This window comes from Centrocercus urophasianus, unplaced genomic scaffold (assembly GCF_019232065.1).
Source record: "Centrocercus urophasianus isolate 14NV4802_14NV808 unplaced genomic scaffold, USGS_Curo_1.0 seq_28, whole genome shotgun sequence".
Lineage (NCBI taxonomy): Eukaryota > Metazoa > Chordata > Aves > Galliformes > Phasianidae > Centrocercus > Centrocercus urophasianus.
In genome coordinates, this window is record NW_024884844.1 from 1,327,299 (window position 1) to 1,348,099 (window position 20,801).

General features: G+C 41.3%; 1 protein-coding gene across 2 annotated transcripts; it reads left to right on the forward strand.

Moving 5' to 3' along the window:
• Positions 1-670: 670 nt before the first annotated feature.
• On the forward strand, positions 671-17,295 carry ERCC3 (ERCC excision repair 3, TFIIH core complex helicase subunit). Of its 2 annotated transcripts, XM_042827080.1 has the most exons (15): positions 671-743; positions 853-1,058; positions 1,684-1,920; positions 2,276-2,325; positions 3,062-3,197; positions 3,403-3,567; positions 4,594-4,798; positions 5,480-5,794; positions 7,307-7,491; positions 9,200-9,402; positions 11,133-11,229; positions 11,395-11,512; positions 13,440-13,558; positions 15,950-16,102; positions 16,450-17,295. In XM_042827080.1, exons 1-15 carry the CDS (start codon positions 725-727, stop codon positions 16,582-16,584), a joined length of 2,343 nt encoding a protein of 780 aa, XP_042683014.1. In that variant the 5' UTR covers positions 671-724; the 3' UTR covers positions 16,585-17,295. The 2 variants fall into 2 exon arrangements, with proteins under 2 accessions (XP_042683014.1, XP_042683015.1); XM_042827081.1 differs by lacking the exons at positions 15,950-16,102; positions 16,450-17,295 and adding an exon at positions 13,686-15,939.
• Positions 17,296-20,801: the final 3,506 nt, after the last annotated feature.

Here is a 20,801-nt window from a genome sequence, read left to right on the forward strand (position 1 = left end):
AATTTGTACACTGATTTACTACTCTGACCAATTGTGGATGGGTGCGTGCGATCCACGTGTGTGTGCAATGTACTACTGCTGGGTGGGGGGGTTTGCTTTGACTCCGGACACGTCGCTGTCAGTAACGGCATTGCTGGTGCAGCTTTCCGTGGAGCCTTGTGTGTGAAAGCGGGATCTTAAAGGAGGGCCGTGCAGTTCCCCGGCTGGGCGCCTCGCAGCGCTGCCGCCGGGTTTCCTTGTGCCACGGCTGCTGAATTTGAACGGAAGCCCCGAGCCCTGTAATTGTGTATGCATTGAATGTGTGTGTATATATCCCCGTGATCTTATTCCACAGTTTCATTTCTACATTTTTATGAACTTGTTTTTTAAGGGTACTATGTTTAGTTAGAATAATTAAATATATAAAAGCTTTGAGAGATAATTTACTAGATAAATATATTTTCAGCTGGCTGATGTTCAAAATATTTTTTTAATTTTTTGTTTTTAACCATTCAAAATGTATTTGTATTTCCGAAATCAGACACGAATTGTACTTAGAAATATATTAAAACACGCTGTAGGGACAACGGTGTCGGCACTCCTGTCTTTTGTACCCAGGCCGCCCTCCGCCCCGCCCCTCGCCGCCCTTCTCGCCGCTCCTTCCCATCGCGCCGTCGCGCCGCGCGGCGGAAGTGACGCAACGTCCTCCGGTCGCCGCCGTTCAGCCGGGAGCGGCGCGGCGGCCATGGGCAGGAAGGAGCGGGGTGAGCGCGGCAGGGCGGGGAAGGGAAGAGAAGGGGGGCCGGGGCCGTGCCCGCCGCGGGGCGGGGGTTGGCGGGCGGTGCGCGGCTCTAACGCCGCGGTGTGCCGCAGACAAGAAGAAGTCCAAGAAGCGGCACTACGAGGACGAGGAGGAGGAGGAGGATGACGCTCCCGGGAAGGACTCGCAGGAGGCCGTGCCCTCGGCGGCGGGGAAGCAGGTGGAGGACAGCGGCGCCAAGCTGGACGAGTACGGCGCCAAGGACTACCGGCTGCAGATGCCGCTGAAGGCCGACAACGCCTCGCGGCCGCTCTGGGTGGTACGTGCGGCGCGGCGGTGGGGCGGCCGCGTGCGGGGGAACGGCCGTGGGGCGGGCTGGGCTTCACCGTGATTTGCGTAGGACGAAAAGGGCGCCCGTGCCTTTGTTGGCGTGTGCGAAGTGAGGCCGGCAGAACGGGCGCAGTTAGGCGAGGCGGCTGGCCGTAACACGGGGTGCTGACCCGGGCTGTGTCAGCCCGGACGCGTTGAGCTTTGTTGCCATAGAAGGAACGCAGACGAACCCGCGTCTGGTCCCGTTTAGAAGACGACTTGTGTCTTCCTGTGGCTGTGCCGGCACCTCTGGTCTGCTTGTGCCGTCTGCCGTCATCGATGCGCTCCGTCGGCATGAGCAGGCCAGTGCCATGTACTGGATGCACACCCCAAGTCTCGCTGCCTGTTTGGGCTTTCTTGTTAGGTCGGCCCTTTTTCAGTAAGATTACCGTTTCTCTTTTCTTTGTTATCTCATTGTTAAGGCAGATGCCTTAAGTTTCAGCGCTGGATGAAACCCAGCGGTAAATTACCACCTAAATAGAGGAGTCCATATCGCAATGGCTGCGTTGTAGGAAAATCCTGATTTTCTTCAGCTAACACTGGCACACCTTCTGTGTTTCCTTGTGTTTCTGTAGGCTCCTGATGGCCATATTTTCCTGGAAGCCTTTTCTCCTGTTTACAAATATGCACAGGATTTTTTGGTTGCCATTGCTGAACCTGTGTGCAGACCGACCCACATCCACGAGTACAAACTGACTGCTTACTCCCTGTATGCCGCTGTCAGCGTCGGCCTGCAGACCAGTGATATCACAGAGTACCTGCAGAAACTGAGCAAGACCGGTGTGCCAGAGGGAATCATTCAGTTCATCAAGGTAGGTCTGTGTTGTTGTATTGCAAAGCCCTCTGATGTCCTTATCTGCTGTATCTGCATTACTGCTATATTTTTATATACATCTTTTTTTTACTCGGTGTTTTTACCGTCTTACTCTATTCTATCATACTGTTGCAAGAGAGCAGAGACTTCATCTTACTTTTTCCCTTTTTCTGTTGCATATAGCTCCATAAAAATTGGTGCATTCTGAAAGTTTTTCTTCGAGGTTGTTCCATAAGCAAAACAGCACTGCAAATAAACGAAGATGCGGCGTGTTCTTACAAGAAACTGAATTGCACCCAAACCTAGAATCACTCTTTTGGCTTTTCCTAATGACTGCTGTTGTCTGTTTGCAGCTGTGTACCGTCAGCTATGGGAAGGTGAAGCTGGTGCTGAAACGCAACAGGTAGGCTGTGTTTGCCATAGATGGTGTTAAAGAAGTGACCTTCCAAAATCTGCTTGAGAGTAGCCCTGCTGAGGAGAATGTAGGGGTCCTGGCAGATGGAAAACCTAGCATGAGCCAGCAGTGTGTGTTTGCTGCATGGAAGGCCAGTGAGATATCCAGGGCTGCAAGAGAAAGGGGTGCACGGAACAGGGGTGACCAGCAGGGTGAGGGGGTGATTGTCCTTGTGAGGCCCCATCTGAAGTAAAATGTCCAGGTCTAGGGCCTCCAACCCAGGGATGATGTCAGGCTTTTGAAGAGGGTCCAGAGGAGGGCCACAAAGATGTCCACTGTGCTGGAGCACCTCTCCTGTGAAGACGGCCTGAAGGAGCTGGGCTTTTTTAGTCAGGAGAAGAGAAGGCTGCAGGCAGAGCTCATTACAGCCTTCCAGTATTTAAAGGGAGATCATAAACAAAAGAGAAATCAACTTTTTACATGGGTAGATGGCGGTTGGACAAGGGGGAAAGGTTTTAAACTGGAGGAGGGAAGATTGATAATGTGAAAATCTGCAGTGCTTTTGAAGTGAGGCACCTCTTAAAATTTTTGATGGTTCTAATTTGTTTATTTTTAAATTACCGCCCCCAAAGTGGGATACATGCGAGTGTATCTGGGCCTGTTATACATCTGAGCACTCACTGCTTTTTACTGTAAATTCTTGTCTTAATTAGTTCATAGAGATGTGGGGTTTTTGTTCTTGTAGGTATTTTGTGGAAAGCACCCATCCTGATGTCATTCAGCAACTCCTGCAAGACCACGTTATTAAAGACTGTCGCCTGAGAAATGCTGAAGGTGAAGAAACAGAGCTCATTACAGAGACGTTCACAAGTAAATCAGCGGTATGTATGGCATGCTTTAGAATGATGGAGTTAACATCAGGTAAGCTGTTGTGTAGCTTGGAGTCGTTACTGTACGTCAGTCATGTCAGCAGTTTTCAGTTTTGTCAGCCATGCTCTGCCTTGTTAATTAGCCCCATTCCAATGAGTGCTTGGGGGGAGCATCTCTAGTGAACCTTTCGGTGGAAGTTCCTTTTGTCTTTTTCAGATTTCCAAGTCCAGTGAGAGCAGCTTTGGTCCCTCGACATCACAAGAAGCAGATGTTCAAAACAAGCCGGATGTCCCAGCTGACTTATATGAGTTTTATGAGCAGATGGACAAAGATGAGGAGGAGGAGGAAGAAACACAGACAGTATCTTTTGAAGTCAAGCAGGCATGAACGCTTTACTCTCTTAGCATTTGCAGCTTTAGGGGATGTGCCCTGGACTCAAATAAGCATGAAGAGATAACTTAAAGTCTAGTATAGGTTCCTTGTTTAATGTGGGTCACTGGAAGTCAGTGATGCTTCTTTCCTTTTGCCTTCCAAAATCTTGGGATATTCCTTCCCAGTACACAGCGAGCAGACTGCAGAATGTTCCTTCTCTGCCCACAGAGTGTAGTGGCTCACAAGCTAGAGAGGTTTCAGAAGCTAAAGGGGGATCTGTTTGTGCTCACCTTGATTCTGCTTTGTGCAGGACTCATGAGAGTTCAGTGGAGAGTGAATCTGTTAGTTTCAGAACTTTTTTTCCTCACAATTGATATTTACAGAAGAAACTCTTGGTGGCTCTGTTTTCCTAGCTTGAGAAGCTGGAGGTTAGAGTGCAGTCCTGACTTGGCCTTCAGAGAGCTTTTGTAAAGCTTGTCTTGTTGCTGCCTGGACTTGGTGATTCTAGCGAGGCTTTTCTGGGGAAAACAGAAGTAATAAAAAGAGAACTTTTTAATAACCAGAGAAGTAATTGAGAACTGGAAACAGTTTTTGGTGATTGAATCAACTTGTCATGGTGATGGAATAACTGTGTTGTCATGGTATGAAGCTTTTTCCTATAACAGGTGTGCAGATTCAGTAGGTCTTTCCATGTAGTACACAAGACCTTTTGTGTCTGCTATTGAGCTTTTTGTTGCGGGGCTTCAGAGTGTAGTTCAGTCACTGCCAGATAAAGAATGCATTTCAGATTAATGTGTCTTACACTTCCACTTGTCAAAATAGCTCTCCCTAGTACAGACTGTTATTTCAAATGTTGGAGCAGGGGGGTTCTTCAATAACAAAGTTATTGAAATGAACTTCAGCTCTTGCATACTTAGTGAGCATAAATGTTAAATGTGACTTTGACCTATTACTGCCTAATCAGTAATTGTTAAATTATGTAATAATAATTGAGATGTGGAGAATTTAGCACCTGAAGCTTTGTCTCCTCCTCAGGAGATGATTGAAGAACTCCAGAAGCGTTGTATCCAGCTGGACTACCCATTGCTGGCAGAATATGATTTCAGAAATGATTCTGTGAATCCTGATATTAATATAGATCTGAAACCTACAGCTGTTCTCAGACCCTATCAAGAGAAAAGCCTGAGGAAGATGTTTGGAAATGGGCGAGCCAGATCTGGTGTTATTGTCTTGCCATGTGGTAAATTACTGCGTTGATTTTTTTATTTTTTTTAAGGGTTTTCTTCTTTAGAGATTTTGTTCTTTATTTGCCTGCAATAAAGTAACTTTCAAATCTGTCAGCTGCTTAGACTTCAGACTGTAACAGGGACTGGTCTGGGTAGGTGGAGGAGCTTGCGGTGCAAGCAAGAAGGTTGAGACAACTCCCAGAAAGCAATTAAAGAGGGAGAGAATGGGAGACTGCTTATGGCAGTGCAGGAGGCACCAGGAGGGCCTGAAAGAGTGCATAAGGGATGTTGGAGGAGATGTGAAAGAGGAACGGAAACACGTAAGGACTTGCTATGTGGTGTAGTGTACATAGCTTGCAGGGCAAGTATGGGGGAGATGGCCTCTAGTAGAAGCTTTCTGTAGCCACCTGGAATTTATCCTGTATTTGAAATGAAGAAAACAATATGATTGCTTCTAACTGGCAAAAGAAATGTTGGAAGTGATTTTCTTAAGAAAGCAGCTTGTAGTAGGCAATCCAGCTGTTTTTATACAAGTAGACAATCAATTTCCTTAAGACTACTCTAGTAAAGAAGCAGTGAAGACTGCACTTATGTGATTTCATGTCCTCTCGCACATCTCCTATTGTCCTTCACTCTTTTTCCATCTATTCCAATGATATCTGTGAGATAAATAGTGAATATCACTCCTTCCACAGGTGCTGGCAAGTCTCTAGTTGGAGTGACAGCTGCGTGTACCGTGCGCAAGAGGTGCCTGGTCCTGGGTAATTCTGCAGTGTCTGTGGAGCAGTGGAAAGCGCAGTTCAAGATGTGGTCCACCATCGACGACAGTCAGATCTGTCGCTTCACCTCTGATGCCAAAGATAAGCCCATTGATTGCTCTATTGCTATCAGCACGTATTCCATGTTGGGACACACGACTAAGAGATCCTGGGAAGCAGAAAGAGTGATGGAGTGGCTTAAAAGTCGAGAATGGGGCCTTATGATACTCGATGAAGTACATACTATCCCTGGTAAGGAAACGGTGTGCAGGCTCTTATGCTGTATGCACTGGTAATGTTGCTTCTCTCTGTAAAAGCTTGTGGGGTTGTGTATGGGAACTGCTGAACCACGGCCTGAACCTCTGGTTGATCACCTGAGGCGAGCACTGAGTCAGCCCTGGGAGCACAGGTGAAGGCAATTCAGCTGTGCTGCCGGAAGGGGTGGAGCCTGGCTGCACCTCTCCTAGAGCCATTTAAGAGCTGGCTACCAGTGGGGAAGGATCTCTGCTGGAGATCCCTCTGGAGTTTTGCAAGAAAGCCCAGGATGTAGGTAAGCATTCTATACTCTTTTTGTTATTATAACCTGCTTAGCCAAACTCTCTTGTTTATTTTGTAGTTATAGCATCTTTATATTCATTGATTATACAGGCTGTTGGCTTGCTCATGTTTAATCCAGTTGGTAAACCCAAGGCATAGGGTTTTGAGACAAACAAGTAAACTGCCATTTTTCCCCACTCCCCTGCCCAGCGTTGTGGAGTTTAACTGACCTTTGATTTTTCTTGTTTGTTTTCTTGAAACCTTTCTGAAGTTCTGTTGTTCTCTACAGTGGCAGTAGAAAATACGAGTGGCCTTCTCCTTTTGTGCAGGTTGATAAAGTGCTTGAGAGGGCACACAAATTAAATGTGTGTAATTTTGCTGTGGACAGATTTGTTTGCAGATGGTAGCGCTCTCTTTGGGAACAGGACAGAGTTAATCTGCCATCTTTGGTTTTGAGATGCAATTGCACTGTGGGCTTGGGTGTTACTGTCTATTTCTAGTCCATAAAATTTGAGTAACTGCAATAGTAACTGTCCAGAAATAGCTGTTGTAGTTGAAGACTATTGGAAAGCAGTAATGTGGTATTAAAGCATCTGTGGAGTTATCCTGGTGAAGTGTACCACCCAGATTCTGTCAGCTGTTCTATATTGCTGTTGTTTAGATTTGAGTATGATTTGGTCTGTACTGAAATGATAGATTTCTGGGATGGGCTTTGATTAACAAAGCAGCACGTTGCTGGCACGCTTCTTCCACATTTCTTTGTGTCATAAAAATTAAGGTATAATTTCTTCTATGCCTGCAATCACAGGATTTGAAACTATACTAAAGATAAATAATTCTGCCTTATGTTGGTCCTGAACGTAACCAAGTCAGCCAAGAGTACTCGTGTTATCTGTCTTTTTATGAAATGCTACGTGGCTAAGATAAGTCACATAACCTCATCTCTATTACTTTTGGGGTACAGGAAGTAATACAAATGTAAAAGGTTGGAAGGGTTTTTTAGAGTACACTGAGGTGCAAACAAAGGCTGAAATCAATGTGAAGTTTTGCTGGGCCACAGAATACTGTTAGAAGTGTATGTAAAATGGGATGACAATTCCTAAGACCATGCTTGCTTTGTGTGTGGGAGTTTGTGATTTATTTATTTTCTTAATATGTGACATTGCAGTACTTGTATTCTAAATCCATTCAGGAAAATAAACAGAAAGTGTGTTTTGTGTTTCTTAGCAAAAATGTTCAGACGTGTGCTCACTATTGTACAAGCTCATTGTAAACTGGGACTGACTGCTACCCTGGTCAGAGAAGATGATAAAATTGTTGATCTGAACTTCCTGATTGGACCAAAGCTTTATGAGGCCAACTGGATGGAGCTGCAGAACAGTGGCTACATTGCTAAAGTCCAGTGTGCTGAGGTGATGTTCTGCTTTTCAGTACTACTGGTGTATATTTAGCATGCTTATAGCTTTTCTAGCTTTTTTATTTTTATTTTTTTTTTTTTTTTTTTTTTTTTTTTTTTGAAGAACTGTAAGTATTGAACTGTGAGCAGGAGGTACCCTGTTGGCTTTTCACTTAGTAGCTCATGAAGGGCTGTCAGTAGGCAGTATGAACGTGCTGCAATCCTGTAGATGTCTTCAGCATTGTTTCTCTTTTTGGGGGGTTGTGGTGCTTGATGAGTTCTCTCTAATTTAGCATTTGCAGAGAAAAAAACAACCAGCAGCTGCAGTGTTGTAGACTTACTCTGATGCAGCTGGCATTTGCATTGATTTGATTTTGTGTTTTAAGCTCAGTTCCGTGTGACAGCATTGGTCAAACGGTATTCTTGAAGCTGCTGCTGAGAGACTTCAGCTGGTATTCTGTAGTCTTTCTTGAAAAAAATTCTTGTAACTATTAAAACAAAGAAGGATAGCAGGAAGCTTAAAAATGAAGACGATGCCTGCTTATTTCAAGCCTTAAGGCCTCAGGATGAAAACAGAAAACGTGGCTCTAGATCTTGCTATTTCTTTCCAATGTAATCATGTGTGATTACAATGTTTGATTCCAATGTAATCACGTGTGAGCTCTTCTTTCCAGCAAATGGATGAGATGAAAACCTAATGTCACATAAGTGGGAACATGGGAACATTTCACCCAGGCATGCTAGAATGTTGGAAATAGCTTTCTGGGACAGACTGAAGGTCTGGCCTATTCCATTGTCTGTGATAATTTTTAAGAGCACAGAGCAAATTGGGTCATTATACAAAATCATACAGATTGTCACCTGTGTGAATGGATTTTTGCTGAGCATCTTTTTAACTGAGGAGTAATTATGAGAGGCCTTTTTAAATCTTATTTGTTAAATTTGTACTGTGTGATTACTATGTTAGAAGAAGCCACATACAGAACAAACATATGTAATTTAGATGAAATTATGCATGTTGTTATGACGTGCTGTAGTGTCATTGCATTTGCATAAAGTTCATAATTTCTTATATTTTCAATCTCTACTGTGAAGAAAAATTATCACAGTGACTGAATCTGTGCAGTGCTGTGATATATATGTCAGCTCAAGCACAATGTATGATACTGTGCAGATAAAGCCATTGGAAACTTCTAATAAATTCTGTTTTGAAAGATGTAGGCTGGAGATGTCTTAAAGCTGATTATATACGAGGAAAGGATTGGTAAATGTGTTCTGTAATGAGAACTAAGTATATCTAGGTTTTCAGAACATGGATGAAAAAATGAATTTTTAGGGCAAAGGCCTTGACTGCAGTGACAGAAATATTGCACGGTTAATTCCTTTAATTCTACTTCTGTAAAGCGTAGTAGCATTCAGTGAAACTATCAGATTTTAAACAAAGGACTTCTGTGTCCTGTTCCAATCCCACTGCCTGTTTGTCGTGGATCTCGCTGCCCCAGCGTTTTGGAAGATGATGATATTAGTGAGGTAAAAAGAGTTAGTGGTTCTAGAGGCTAGACCAGTCAGTACTTCATTTTAATACAGAAATAAATCACGTTAGGATTTGTGGCCTCTGCTGCATAGGAAGGTATAATGCATTATTATCCCCTAATATTGTTTAAATTCTTACTGGAGTTAAATAGATAACTGGCATTTACTCAGTGTGTATTCTCTAATTCTAGGTTTGGTGCCCAATGTCACCTGAATTTTATAGAGAATACGTAGCAATCAAAACAAAGAAACGGATACTGCTGTACACCATGAACCCAAATAAGTTCAGAGCTTGCCAGTTCCTGATTAAGTTTCATGAGCGGCGGAATGATAAAATCATTGTTTTTGCTGACAACGTGTTTGCACTGAAGGAGTACGCAATCAGACTTGGGAAGTGAGTGCTCACAACTAATGATGCTGCTGTTGCTTTCTTCCTCCTTGGAAAGTTAACTTGTAATCTTACAGATCTCAGTAACCTCCAGACATTTGTTGTAATACTTCAACTACAATTCTCATGTAGGAGGAGTTCAGGAAACCACTCTTTGGATGGATTTTATGGGCATTGAAAATTCATTCCATTGTAGAACTGTTTGAGAAGAGTCTCTGTTTAGCACTTGGCTCAGAGGAGTCTTCATCCAAGTTTTCTATGAATAACTTTGTATTTCTCCATTTTTTTTAATTGCTGTTGAAAGCCGCTTGGCAAAACTGGGGAGCCTTAAAAAATCTTTCCAGAACTATTTGTGTAATGGACTGTAGCTTCTCTCCTGTCTCTCTGACAGGAATGTTTTCAAATGTGCGCTTGGGATCTTTCAAGATCAGCAATCCTATGTGTCAATAAAATTATCTCAAGTACAGTTTGCTGAGAGGTTGACCTCAATGTGTTTGAATGGCTTGGGAAGGGATGACCAGGGAGAATGTTTGCAAGGATCAGGCATACAGCAATTCCTTGGGGAAAATAAGCATTAGAAGCTGGCCTCGTGCTTTCTGTGTCAAGCTCAAATAATGTGTTGATGACTGGAAGCTGCGGGGCATTTTGTCTGTGTGATTTAATGTCTAGGAATTTTGACAGTACTCAGCAGAACTGCAAACAAATGTTTTTGCACTTTCTAAAATTAATGATCACTTTTCACTATAGTTTAATGGCCATGTTGTTTTGGCTTGCTGTGCATCAAATAGCAGAGCTAGTAGTTCTGGATGAATTCCAACACCTGTGGTCTCTTTCATCATTTTTTTTTTTTTAAATCTGTCTGGACAGAGATTAGCTGTAATGATGCCTCTGGAATGTTGCTAGCAGTGTGCAGCGCACCGCAGAACAAGAGCCTTTAACAAAGGCACATGCCTAGAAGGGGTGCTCGCAAAGTAGCCCTCATGGTTTATAAGTGTGGAAGATGCTGTCGAAGTACAAGCAGGCAAGAGAACTGTGTGAACATCAGGTGCTTGTTTTTCACATTCTTGACTCAATTCTCCTTCCCACATGATGTGGATGGATCTCCAGTTCATACAGCTGTAATAGCTGAGGGAAAGAGGGGTTGCAGTGCTACGTGAAACAGAACATTTTAAACAGGAAGTTCTCGAATTGTAGTTTGTCATGGGCATGCTCAGAGTTGGCTGTAGGCATAAACAGGGGCTGCTAGTTTGGGTGTGACATGAATGATGGGTCTGTGTAGGAGGGAGAAGCCCAGTGGGTGCTGCAGCAGTAGCCCAGGCTGTGCCTGGCTGTGCTGGCTCAGCAGGTTGGTTCCACTGCCTGGCTCAAGTGTGTGGGGCAGGTGGGCTCCCAGTGGAGGGGAATTGGCACTCTCTGGTGGCTGCTGCTGCACCAGCTCCTCTTCTACCCCGTTTCATTCCCTTGCTACCAGCAGGGAACAGGACATGCATGTGACAGAAATTATTTTTGCCTTTAACTTTGGAGGCCTCAGAACTCAAATTTCTTAAGCCAGTTTTTACTCTGTCCGAAGTCTGTCATCCAGAGTCATGTAGCTTGTGCTGCTTTTTTCTTTGGTGCTATTAATATGTTTAAATCACTGTGTAACGAGCTCCCTGCTATGATATCTTGGTGCCTGTTAATAAATGAGAAATTTTGAATTAGTTTAATTTGCATATGGTCTGTTTGTTTTTTTTCAGACCGTACATATATGGTCCCACTGCACAAGGAGAAAGAATGCAAATTCTACAAAACTTCAAGCACAATCCAAAAATCAACACTATTTTCATTTCAAAGGTGAGGATGTAGTATGTTGTTGTACTCGTCTTCAGAGTGCTCCTTATATAGGAACAAAGTTGTACATGCACGTTGGGCATTTGACATTATTGCAACTAATAAAGGTGCACTTTGTACAGAGTTGTTACTGATACATGGCAATCAGATGCTGCTTCTCTGTGGTAGGTGGGTGACACATCCTTTGATCTGCCTGAAGCCAATGTTCTGATTCAGATTTCATCCCACGGTGGATCTCGAAGACAGGAGGCTCAAAGGCTGGGGCGAGTACTGAGAGCCAAAAAAGGTGAGGTAGTGCTTGGGCTCTGCTTGTTAGAGCACGGTATGGCATTCAGATAACTGCTCAGCTGTTTGGAATACTGGAACATAGACTGAATAAATGGCAGTATCATGATGAAGAAGGTAGTTTAAGATCCCGTGTGAGAGAAGTGTTGGGGTTTTCTTGTAATAATGTGGATGCTGTTCTGTTTGTCATTTGCAGAATCTCTTCTTTCTTTTCTCTGTTCTTTTTAGTCAGAAATGAATACTTTCTTGCATTTTCCTTGCCTTCCTGTTATGGTGGTTTACTATGCCAAAATAGCATTGTTTCCCCTTTCTGTTTTAAGAACTTACGCTCAGCTATGTCAAATCTGCGTAGTATTACTAGAAGCATTCAGTGTTCCAAGAGCCTGAATACCCAGTGATGGGTTTCTTTTTTTCCTCCAGACTTGTGAATTTGTATATACTATGTTACAATAAATCTAACATTGTTTCTATGAGGTATTTCTCTCCTCTAATGCTTGTTTTGTTAAAGTTGAGTAGTTGCTGAATGTTTATTAAAGTGGAGGTTGTAGGAAGCTTTATCACTAACAGGAGCAGGAATCCTGTCCATCCATACCAAAGTGTAAATGGAGTGCTGTAGCATTCACTTCCTACCCAAAGACTGTCAAAATCATGTTTATATTATCAGATTGAATAGTTCATCAGGTTTGTGCTGTTCCTCCCCTCATCCTCCAGTATATTTCTAGAGGTTAAATAAACTGTAGACTGAAAAGCTATTTGTTGCTCTGGCCTGGGGTATCTGTGGAGTTGCAGTGTCACTGTAGCTTCAGTGATGGTGAGCTTTGCTTTTTGTGGTATGTTCTGGACTCAGTGTGGAGATCACCTAGGAAAAAAAAACTGTCCAGTTGTACTGGCATTTTTTTCTCTGCTGGGTATGTATGTGAGTAGGATTAAAACTTACTGAGGGGTCAGGGATTTAGGAATTGCTTCATTGGTTTGAAATTCATCTGTGTTTCAGTTTGAAGAATGTGTGTAAGTGCTATTGGGATGCTTCTGTCACTTTGTCTTCTGACGTTTCTATTGGCCTTGAACTAAGGAGAATTGCTCTTAGGCAGAATTTGCTGGTTGACTTGATTAACTGAATGTTTCCTGAAAGACACTCACATAAGTCTGTTCTATTAACTGATAAATAGGAGATGTTTAATCTGCTCTAATCCCATTTATATCTTCTTGAGTCAAATTATGAAGTAGCTCAAGGTGAAATGGTTCTACTTCAAGAATTCTCTCGTTAAGGTAGTAAGAAGCTTGAAAATTGTTTGTGTCACAGCCTGTTGGCACTTAGTTCAGATAGAATGAGTATTCCCTAGGAAGTGGTCATACTTCAGAGGAAATTATTGGTAACTGTCAGGTGGAGAATAAAATTGCAGTGCTTCAGTTCTGTTGGTTGGTGGGTTTTTTGTTTGTTTTTTTTGTTTGATTAAAAAATGCACAGACCTTTTATCCTCCTTTTAATGCAAACAGATTGTGAACTTTGGCTTACATTGATAAATTTCCATTGTAATTTCTGTTTAACTTTTTTGACATCTATTACAATCTTTGTTCTTTTTACTGCTTGTTTGCAAACTATTATGTAAGTAACTTTTACTTTGTTTTGCGTGGTTAAGCAGCAAGTTGTCAGGATACCAGCATAACTGGGTTAGTCTAAATTTCCTTTTCCATTTAATTGAACTTATGCTCAAGTTATTATGAACGATAGTAGGGATTTCGGCGTGTTGTGCTTTGTCACTCAGTTTATGTAAGCTCAGGATGCAGCTTGTATTTTAAATAAACCTTACAAATTGATTTTGTGGAGAGAATTCTTATTGGAACACTATTTTTACAATTTAGTCCTCTTTTCTTCTTGGTTGTAGTAATCCAAATGGAACTAACCACTTGGTGGCTTTGTCTCCTAGGCATGGTTGCAGAGGAATACAATGCCTTTTTTTATTCTCTTGTATCCCAAGACACTCAGGAAATGGCATATTCAACCAAGCGACAACGGTTTCTTGTAGATCAAGGCTATAGCTTCAAGGTAATTAATCCATTCTTATTGTTAAACTATTGCCTGTGAATATAACTTTAACTCTTTCATTTTGTGGCTAGGTCAGATACTTGAGAATTACGGTTGAGAAATGTATTAATGAAGGTTTTGCTTGCAGGCAAAAAAAATTTCCTGCATTATTCTGTTAACTGTGTTACTGTGAAGATAGATACAACTATTTCAATACAGCCTTTAGGAAGGTAAGTATTCAATAAGGGCAGATCTGAAACTAATGCTTCCTATTCTATTATGTTGGTCCATAGCATCAGAGGTAGATATTGGTGGAATGGCAGCAAAGGCTGAATGTTCCCACCAGTACTCCATTACATGCTGTTGTGCGACAGATGGCAGCAGAGGGGCCGTCTGACAGAATAGTGCCTGCCATGGGAGTGCATATGAAGCAAAGCTGCTGCATATGGGAAGCAGGAAAATTTCCATGCAGGAAAAAATGGCACCCATGGACTTCATTGAGGCTTGCTGAACACTTATGGAGACTGAACAGTGGATGTGAGCACAGTGAGGTGGTGCATTTCAGCAGTGGTGACAGTGATGTGAAAGACAGTTGATGTTGCAGATGGCCGTGCACAGCAGTCACACCTCAGATTGCACAGGGTGAAAGCAAGCAGCCTCAACTGGACTGCACTTGAACCCAGCTGTTGAAGATCATTAGAGACACACGTGCATTTTGGGACATCTGTGTGGGTAAAACCTGTATGAACTGCAGGTACTCTGAATTAAACTGCTTTGTTATCATTGGCCCTGTTAAAGAGGAGGTCTTTCCATCAAAACAGACATGCCATAGGCTTTAAATGTAAAAACCTTGCTTTACTTTGTAGTGAGTGTATCTTCACAAAATTGTCAGTCAGTCACCTGCAGGTAGTTACAACAGATGAGTCTTTGTGGCTATAGCCAAGAAGATTAAAGAAATCCCTTTTTTATTTGCTTTTATTTGAATATAAATCTTGGATTATAGAGCTCAGTAAGGGGTTAAAATAGAGAAAGATGTTGTCCTAGGAGTTCGGACTTCATGGGCACAAAAGTGCAAATGGCAGCTGAATTTCTGGAGCAGAATTTTAGCTGACCAGTACTGGAATGTTCTTTATTTGAAGATTAGTAGCGAAATGTTAGAATATCTGTTTTCTTCTGTTTGCTGAACTTCAAGCTTTAGACATAGCTGGCGTTGAGCAACAGTAGGGTTGGAAGAAACTTGAAGAAACCATCTAATGTTTCTTCATTACAAGCCAGAATCAGCTGTGTATGTCATTCCCAGCTGATGTTTGCCTTCATGACTATTTCATCTTTAGGCAATTATTTCAGTGCTGGTGTCTTATCTTTTGGAATTTTTATTCCTGATACCTAACATTACTAAAAATTTGGTACTCTCTTAAAAGGGTAACAGTATGCATTTTTTTTTCTAGGACTTTCTTCTTTTCATCTATCAGTAGCTCATTTCTCTGCCTTCCAGCAGAAAGGGGATTATTCTAATTGCTGAATCACACCTTTTGTCTTTGCTTTTTTTATACAGCCTTGCCATCACTATTTGCTGCTTGGGGTCTAAATTATTTAGGAGTAGTTTGGTTAGCTACCTGAAGGTTAGTTACCATACTGTATACTTTTTTTGAGGTTGAATGCAGGGTAAATTGATGTTTAAATCAACAGCAGAAGAACTTAATGTATCAAATAATCTAATTACTTTAAACTTGGTGTCTGTTCAACATCTTAAAAATATTGTGATGCAGTGGAAATTATTTCTATTTCATGAAATATGCTAGCACTGTTTTGCAACAACTGTAAACATGCTAATGCAGTTCTTCCTGTGGTTCCATTTTGTTGTTTACGAAGTGCACGTGCTACGATCACCTCAAAAACAAGAGGAATCGTAGAGTTCATTTGTTTGTATAATAGGACAGGTTGCTTCCCTGAATAGATTCTTAGAACTACACATTTCTCAGAGAAATGCATTTTTCAACTTAGAAATTGCCACTGACAGCAGTGACGCTGCTGACATTTTGTTGCAGGTTGTTGTGCAGTCTCTCAGCTAATTGTGGGTGTTCCTAAATGTGAATGTTAAAACTCTTGGCATCAGGAAAGGTAACTGATTATTGTTCTGAAATATGAAGTCCTTTAGTGTAAAGTATATTCATGCAATATAAAGCACTACTTCTTAAACTGGACAAAACCTGAAGCTACAGCATGAAGTCAGCCTTCCAATAAGGTTCCTGGTCAAGCTGGCACGGAATTTGGTACACATTCTCTGTCTAGAGCTAATGCATTTCCAGCCTGAATGTTGCAGGAGATTATGAGGTGGGGGATAACTTGCACACGCACCATAACTGGTAACAGTTCAAAAACCCCCGCCTTGTATTGTGCTCTGTTTCTTAGGTAATAACAAAGCTTGCAGGCATGGAAGAGGAAGAGCTTTCATTTTCGTCCAAAGAAGAACAGCAGCAACTTCTTCAGAAAGTCCTACAAGCATCTGACCTAGATGCTGAGGAGGAGGTAGTTGCTGGAGAATATGGTTCAAAGTCAGTTCAGGTAATGAAAAATACTTTGAAAAGGATGACCACAAATGCAGTAGAACAAGAATGTTCCATTTTAATTCTGAATGTGATGCCAGCACTGATGCATTAGTGTTTTGGTTTTTTAAGCTGCATTAGCACTTGGCTAATTAATTCACTGATTTTCTCATGCCCAAAGGGCAGAAACTAAGAGGCCACTTTACATAAGGGTGAGTGGTAGGCAGTTACTTCCTTAGTAGAAATTCTCCTTTAAGGAAAATAAAAACCAACTTTGAAGGCATTTTGGTCTGAAGGTCTGTGGATGAGAGCTGGTCTGTCTAATCACCCACTGCAAGCATGTGTTTTTTCTCTCCGTACTTACAGATGTCACGCCGTGCAGGCACAATGAGCTCTATGTCAGGAGCAGATGATGCCGTTTATATGGAATATCACTCATCTCGGAGTAAGGCATCTTCCAATAAGCACATCCACCCGCTATTTAAGCGCTTCCGGAAATGACGGCCTTTGTGTGTGCATGCTATAAGAACTGTGCATCCATGTACCTCTCTCCATAACTAAAAGTATGGATTTGAGACTTCTGGCAGGTCCTCTAAAAGACGTCTTTGTGTGCATCTGTGTAACCACATTTTTGCTTAGCAGCATTTATGTTCTCGTGATTAAATGTGAAAGAAGATAAGGAACTAGATCTCATCATGGAGATGTATATTATCCAGTGACTGGATCCTGTTATACTTGTCTGGTTTTCAGTGTGATGAACAGATTTTATTTTTATTGGCTGAAGACACTTTTTCAGGTGAATTCTGAGAAGGTTTTGTATATGACGTTTGTACTGATATTAGAAATGTTATTTATCTGGTTACTGTCTACTTAGCAAAACATTGATGTTTAAACTGCTTAAATGAAAGTTATAAATGGAGTCCTGATAGGAGCACTTTACGTAATGTTTTTAAACTAGGACCTAGTTGGTAATCATGACTTAAATTGTTTTAAAATCCTAACAAATTGGTTGAAATATTTGGAAGTTCTAAGAGAAAGAAGGGCTCTGTCTTCGAAGTAAACTAGAGGAGAGCATTAGTAAGTACAAATAAACTCTGTGCTCCATTTCCTTTATTTTTGTTGCTACTGTTGAGAAGTTTCTGAAATAAAAGCTACTTCCCTTGTTATTTATGTACTGTTTATTAGTTACATAATAAAACCATAACTGCTGAACAGTGCGGTGTCACCATAGAAGTTACTGTTGGATCAAAGAGTGTTTTGTCTTGCCAGAGGGTGGCTAGGAGGCAAATGCATGAAGGAGAGATTCCTGCAGCTTTATTTGTAATGAAGTAAAGTAACTTAGTAGAAGACCTGTGAAGAGGTAAAGAGCACTTTTAAAAACAAACAAACAAAAAACCTTCAATTTAATACTGCAACAATTAGTTATACTAATTGTATTGTGGATTTTTTTCTTCTTTACCTTGCTGAGAGTTTATAGAGTTCTAGGAGCAACCTATCAAATAGCATGGATCTTGAGCTGTTGTTTCAAAATGGATTACTGTTTAAAAAAAAAATTAAAAAAAATTGCTCTACTGGAAGGAGTACGAATGGTAAAGCTATCCAAGTTATGTGACAGATGTGTTTCAGAAACAAATTGATTCTTTTTAGTATGAATCCACAGATGAAGAATATTTCTTGAATACAGTAGGCTGAGCTCAAAGCACACAGCACTTGTTTTCAGTTTCTGTATTAGAAATAATTTTGAAAATGAAACTGGTCTGATTCTGTTAAGGCTTTTGTTCTGTCCTCTGATATACCACGTAATGCCTGGTTCTTCTCTTTCTTGTTCTAGGTTTTTTGCCTCTCAAGTTGGGACTATTCACAACAATACCTGAGCATCTTAAAGGCAAAAGACTAATGGACAGTGTTCTAGCACTGATTTCCATTTCTCGGTTTTGAAGCATTATTTCCTTCTAATAATTCAGACAGGCTCTCATAGCAACAGTAAATGGAAAGAGTCTGGCAGTGGGACAGATGAGAAAGCCAGTAGCCCTCTGTGTAACTTTCTGTACCACACTTTATGAATAACTTTGGAACTCTTCTCCTTTCATCATAAACTGTGGAGGAGGAGAAAAGGAGAAGAACTGCTACATTTGGAAATGACTTGATAGCAATATTTGTTTTTATAACTGTTGCATTAGAAGCACTATAAGTTAAATAACAGTCTATGTGGGATGCAGTACTTCCAGCATTAAGCAAAGAAAAATAATTCTAAGAGGTAAGAATCCATGTTCCAGTAATGTTGTGTTGGTGTTCACAGTTTAGATGCAATAACTTGATGGAATTGCTGCAGTGATTACTCCATACAGATGATTGTGGCTGCAAGTGGCAAACAGATGTGCAGTTGCTCAGTATAAAACAGTTTCTGTCCTGTATCTATGCTGCAATATACTCAATTCTGCCTTCCAGACAGGAATCTGTTGCTGAGGAAAAACTGCTTGTTCCTCACTAACTGCACGGGCTAGCAGTTCTCTAAGGCATGACTCCCAATGCAGTGGGCACAATATACTGCTCCAGAATTAGTCTGCAATCCCAGTTCTGCAGGAAACGAAGCTATCTTGTCCAGCTACAAAACTCAGCACTGAATTTTGTCACACAGGTGTCTGTTTGAAGCAATATGATAGGTTGCATGATGCTTCACAGTAACTGCACAGTACCTGTGGTGGGCTCTCACTGCCCTGTGGCCTAAATCCCAAGAATCTGATCCCTGGAAGCTGCAAGTCAGGCACTCACGTTCTTTATCAAATGCTTACTGGCCGTTCATTGTGCAAATGGTTTGTCAGATTGCATGCTACAGAAACTAGAAACAACGTGGCTGAGAGCTCTGAGCTTGTCTTGAGGAAGCGTGTGAAGGAACCCTTTCTTTCTGCCATTGCGCTTCTGTATTTGTACTTTTCTGAGATGCTGCCTGTATCCCTGTAGGAGTATTCTGGCATAACAAAGTGCAATGCAGTTCATGGATCCTGATAAACCGTGGACATCTGGAAGTGATAAAGCTCCATGATATCCTGAATTCTCATTAAGTGGGGGACAAAATAACACAAATTTGTATAGCAAAACTGTTTTCAGACTGAGTGGTGGCAGAAGCAGGTGAACTTTAGGGTAAGCATATTACTTCTTGGAAGTCAGTGAATAGATGTGCAATTTCCTTGGATGTAATTCAGGTTACTCTGCTCCTGGTCACCTCCTTAGCTAGGCTGAATTCCAGACTGAGAAAGCTTCCACTTTCTAGCTTCTTCATGGAACTGTCATTCTTTTTTATAGTTCTTTGTGGTTTTGACAGTCTACAATACTGAAACTCATGTTTGTGCTCTTTATCCCCATGGCAAGTCAGCAACTGTCTGTTAAGGGATTAATGCTTGGAGAGTGCTGCTATTCATTAAAACGATTTTAAAGACTATAAGGGCACACTGATATTGGTGTTACACTTTCCAACAGCATTTCAGCTCTGCAAAGCACTGAAATAGATGCAGTTTCTATTTCTCTGTGGTTTCCTGTGCCCTCCTGATGCTCACAGTTTTTAGTGGAACCTACCTATGATGTGTTTAAGAACTTAAAAATGGGAATTGAAGGCAGCTATTCCGTGAGACAGGATAAGCATCTATACCTGGTACAAGAAATGTATAAGTAGAGCTGAATCACTTATTTATTGCAGTTGATTTATGGTTTTCTGCTTAAGCATTAAAGAGTAAATAATGCACAGAGCTATCAGATGCTGGGATGGGCTAGTTTGCTTGGATTTGTGAGTTCTTTTATACAATACTTGATTAAGACTTGAAATTAAAGTATGGTAGGTGAAATCAAAGAGAAGTAGTTTTCTTTTTTTCTTGTAAACTAAAGCTGCTTCATGAGTAAGTTACTATAAGCTCTGTTGTCACCTAACGCTCTGTTAAGTTCAAATTTGTCTTTTTTCAGGAAAAAGGATGGGAATTTGGTAAGCGTTTAAAATTCCAATGAAGTGATTTCACAACTTGAAAAGGTCTTTCAAAATACGCATTTAAGAGCAGTCAGAAGAAGCAAAACCCATGACTAATGGCATGGCTTTCTCAGTGAAAAGATATTTCAAATTACAATGAAACTTTTTTTTTGCTGAAATTTCTGACGTTTCAGTGCTTCAACTGTTCTTCCTTTTGAAATTTCTGCAGAGCCTATCTTTATAGCATTCGTTGAAGGTGTTACTTGGGCCAAGTTAAATGCCTCCCGGCAAATGCCTTTTGCTTTCATAACAGTGTTTAGATGCATTAGCTATTTGAGCACTGTGATGTCTTGTATGTAGTACAATATTTATAACACTGTTCAAATAATTACAAGGCAGGTACAGCCTAGGCTATTAAAGAATGAAATTAATTCTGAGAAAACAGAATTCCTGCTAAGACAATAATGTAACCACTGACTCTGCATAGCAAAGCTATTAGGACACAAAGAAAGCTTCAGATGAACTTTGTCAGAGTTCATGCGAAGAGGAGGGCAAGTTTAAATTGGATTTAGAAATAACTTAGTGAAGGTAACAAAGCACAGTTAATATGACCCCGCTAGGGGGTCTAGACTGAGAGAACAGGATGATTGTGGATTTCCAGGCAAGCTATCCTCCAATAATAATACACAATCTTAAGTTGTCAATAGTCAAGTTTAGTTTATACTGTGATCCCGTTACATACCAGAAGTTAACTGAAATTGAA

Excerpts from the sequence above, each read along its gene's own strand:
- ERCC3 (XM_042827080.1), top strand. Across the intron at positions 1,059-1,683 it reads CCTCGCGGCCGCTCTGGGTG|GCTCCTGATGGCCATATTTT; the intron begins GTACGTGCGGCG and ends GTGTTTCTGTAG. Across the intron at positions 2,326-3,061 it reads CTGGTGCTGAAACGCAACAG|GTATTTTGTGGAAAGCACCC; the intron begins GTAGGCTGTGTT and ends TTGTTCTTGTAG.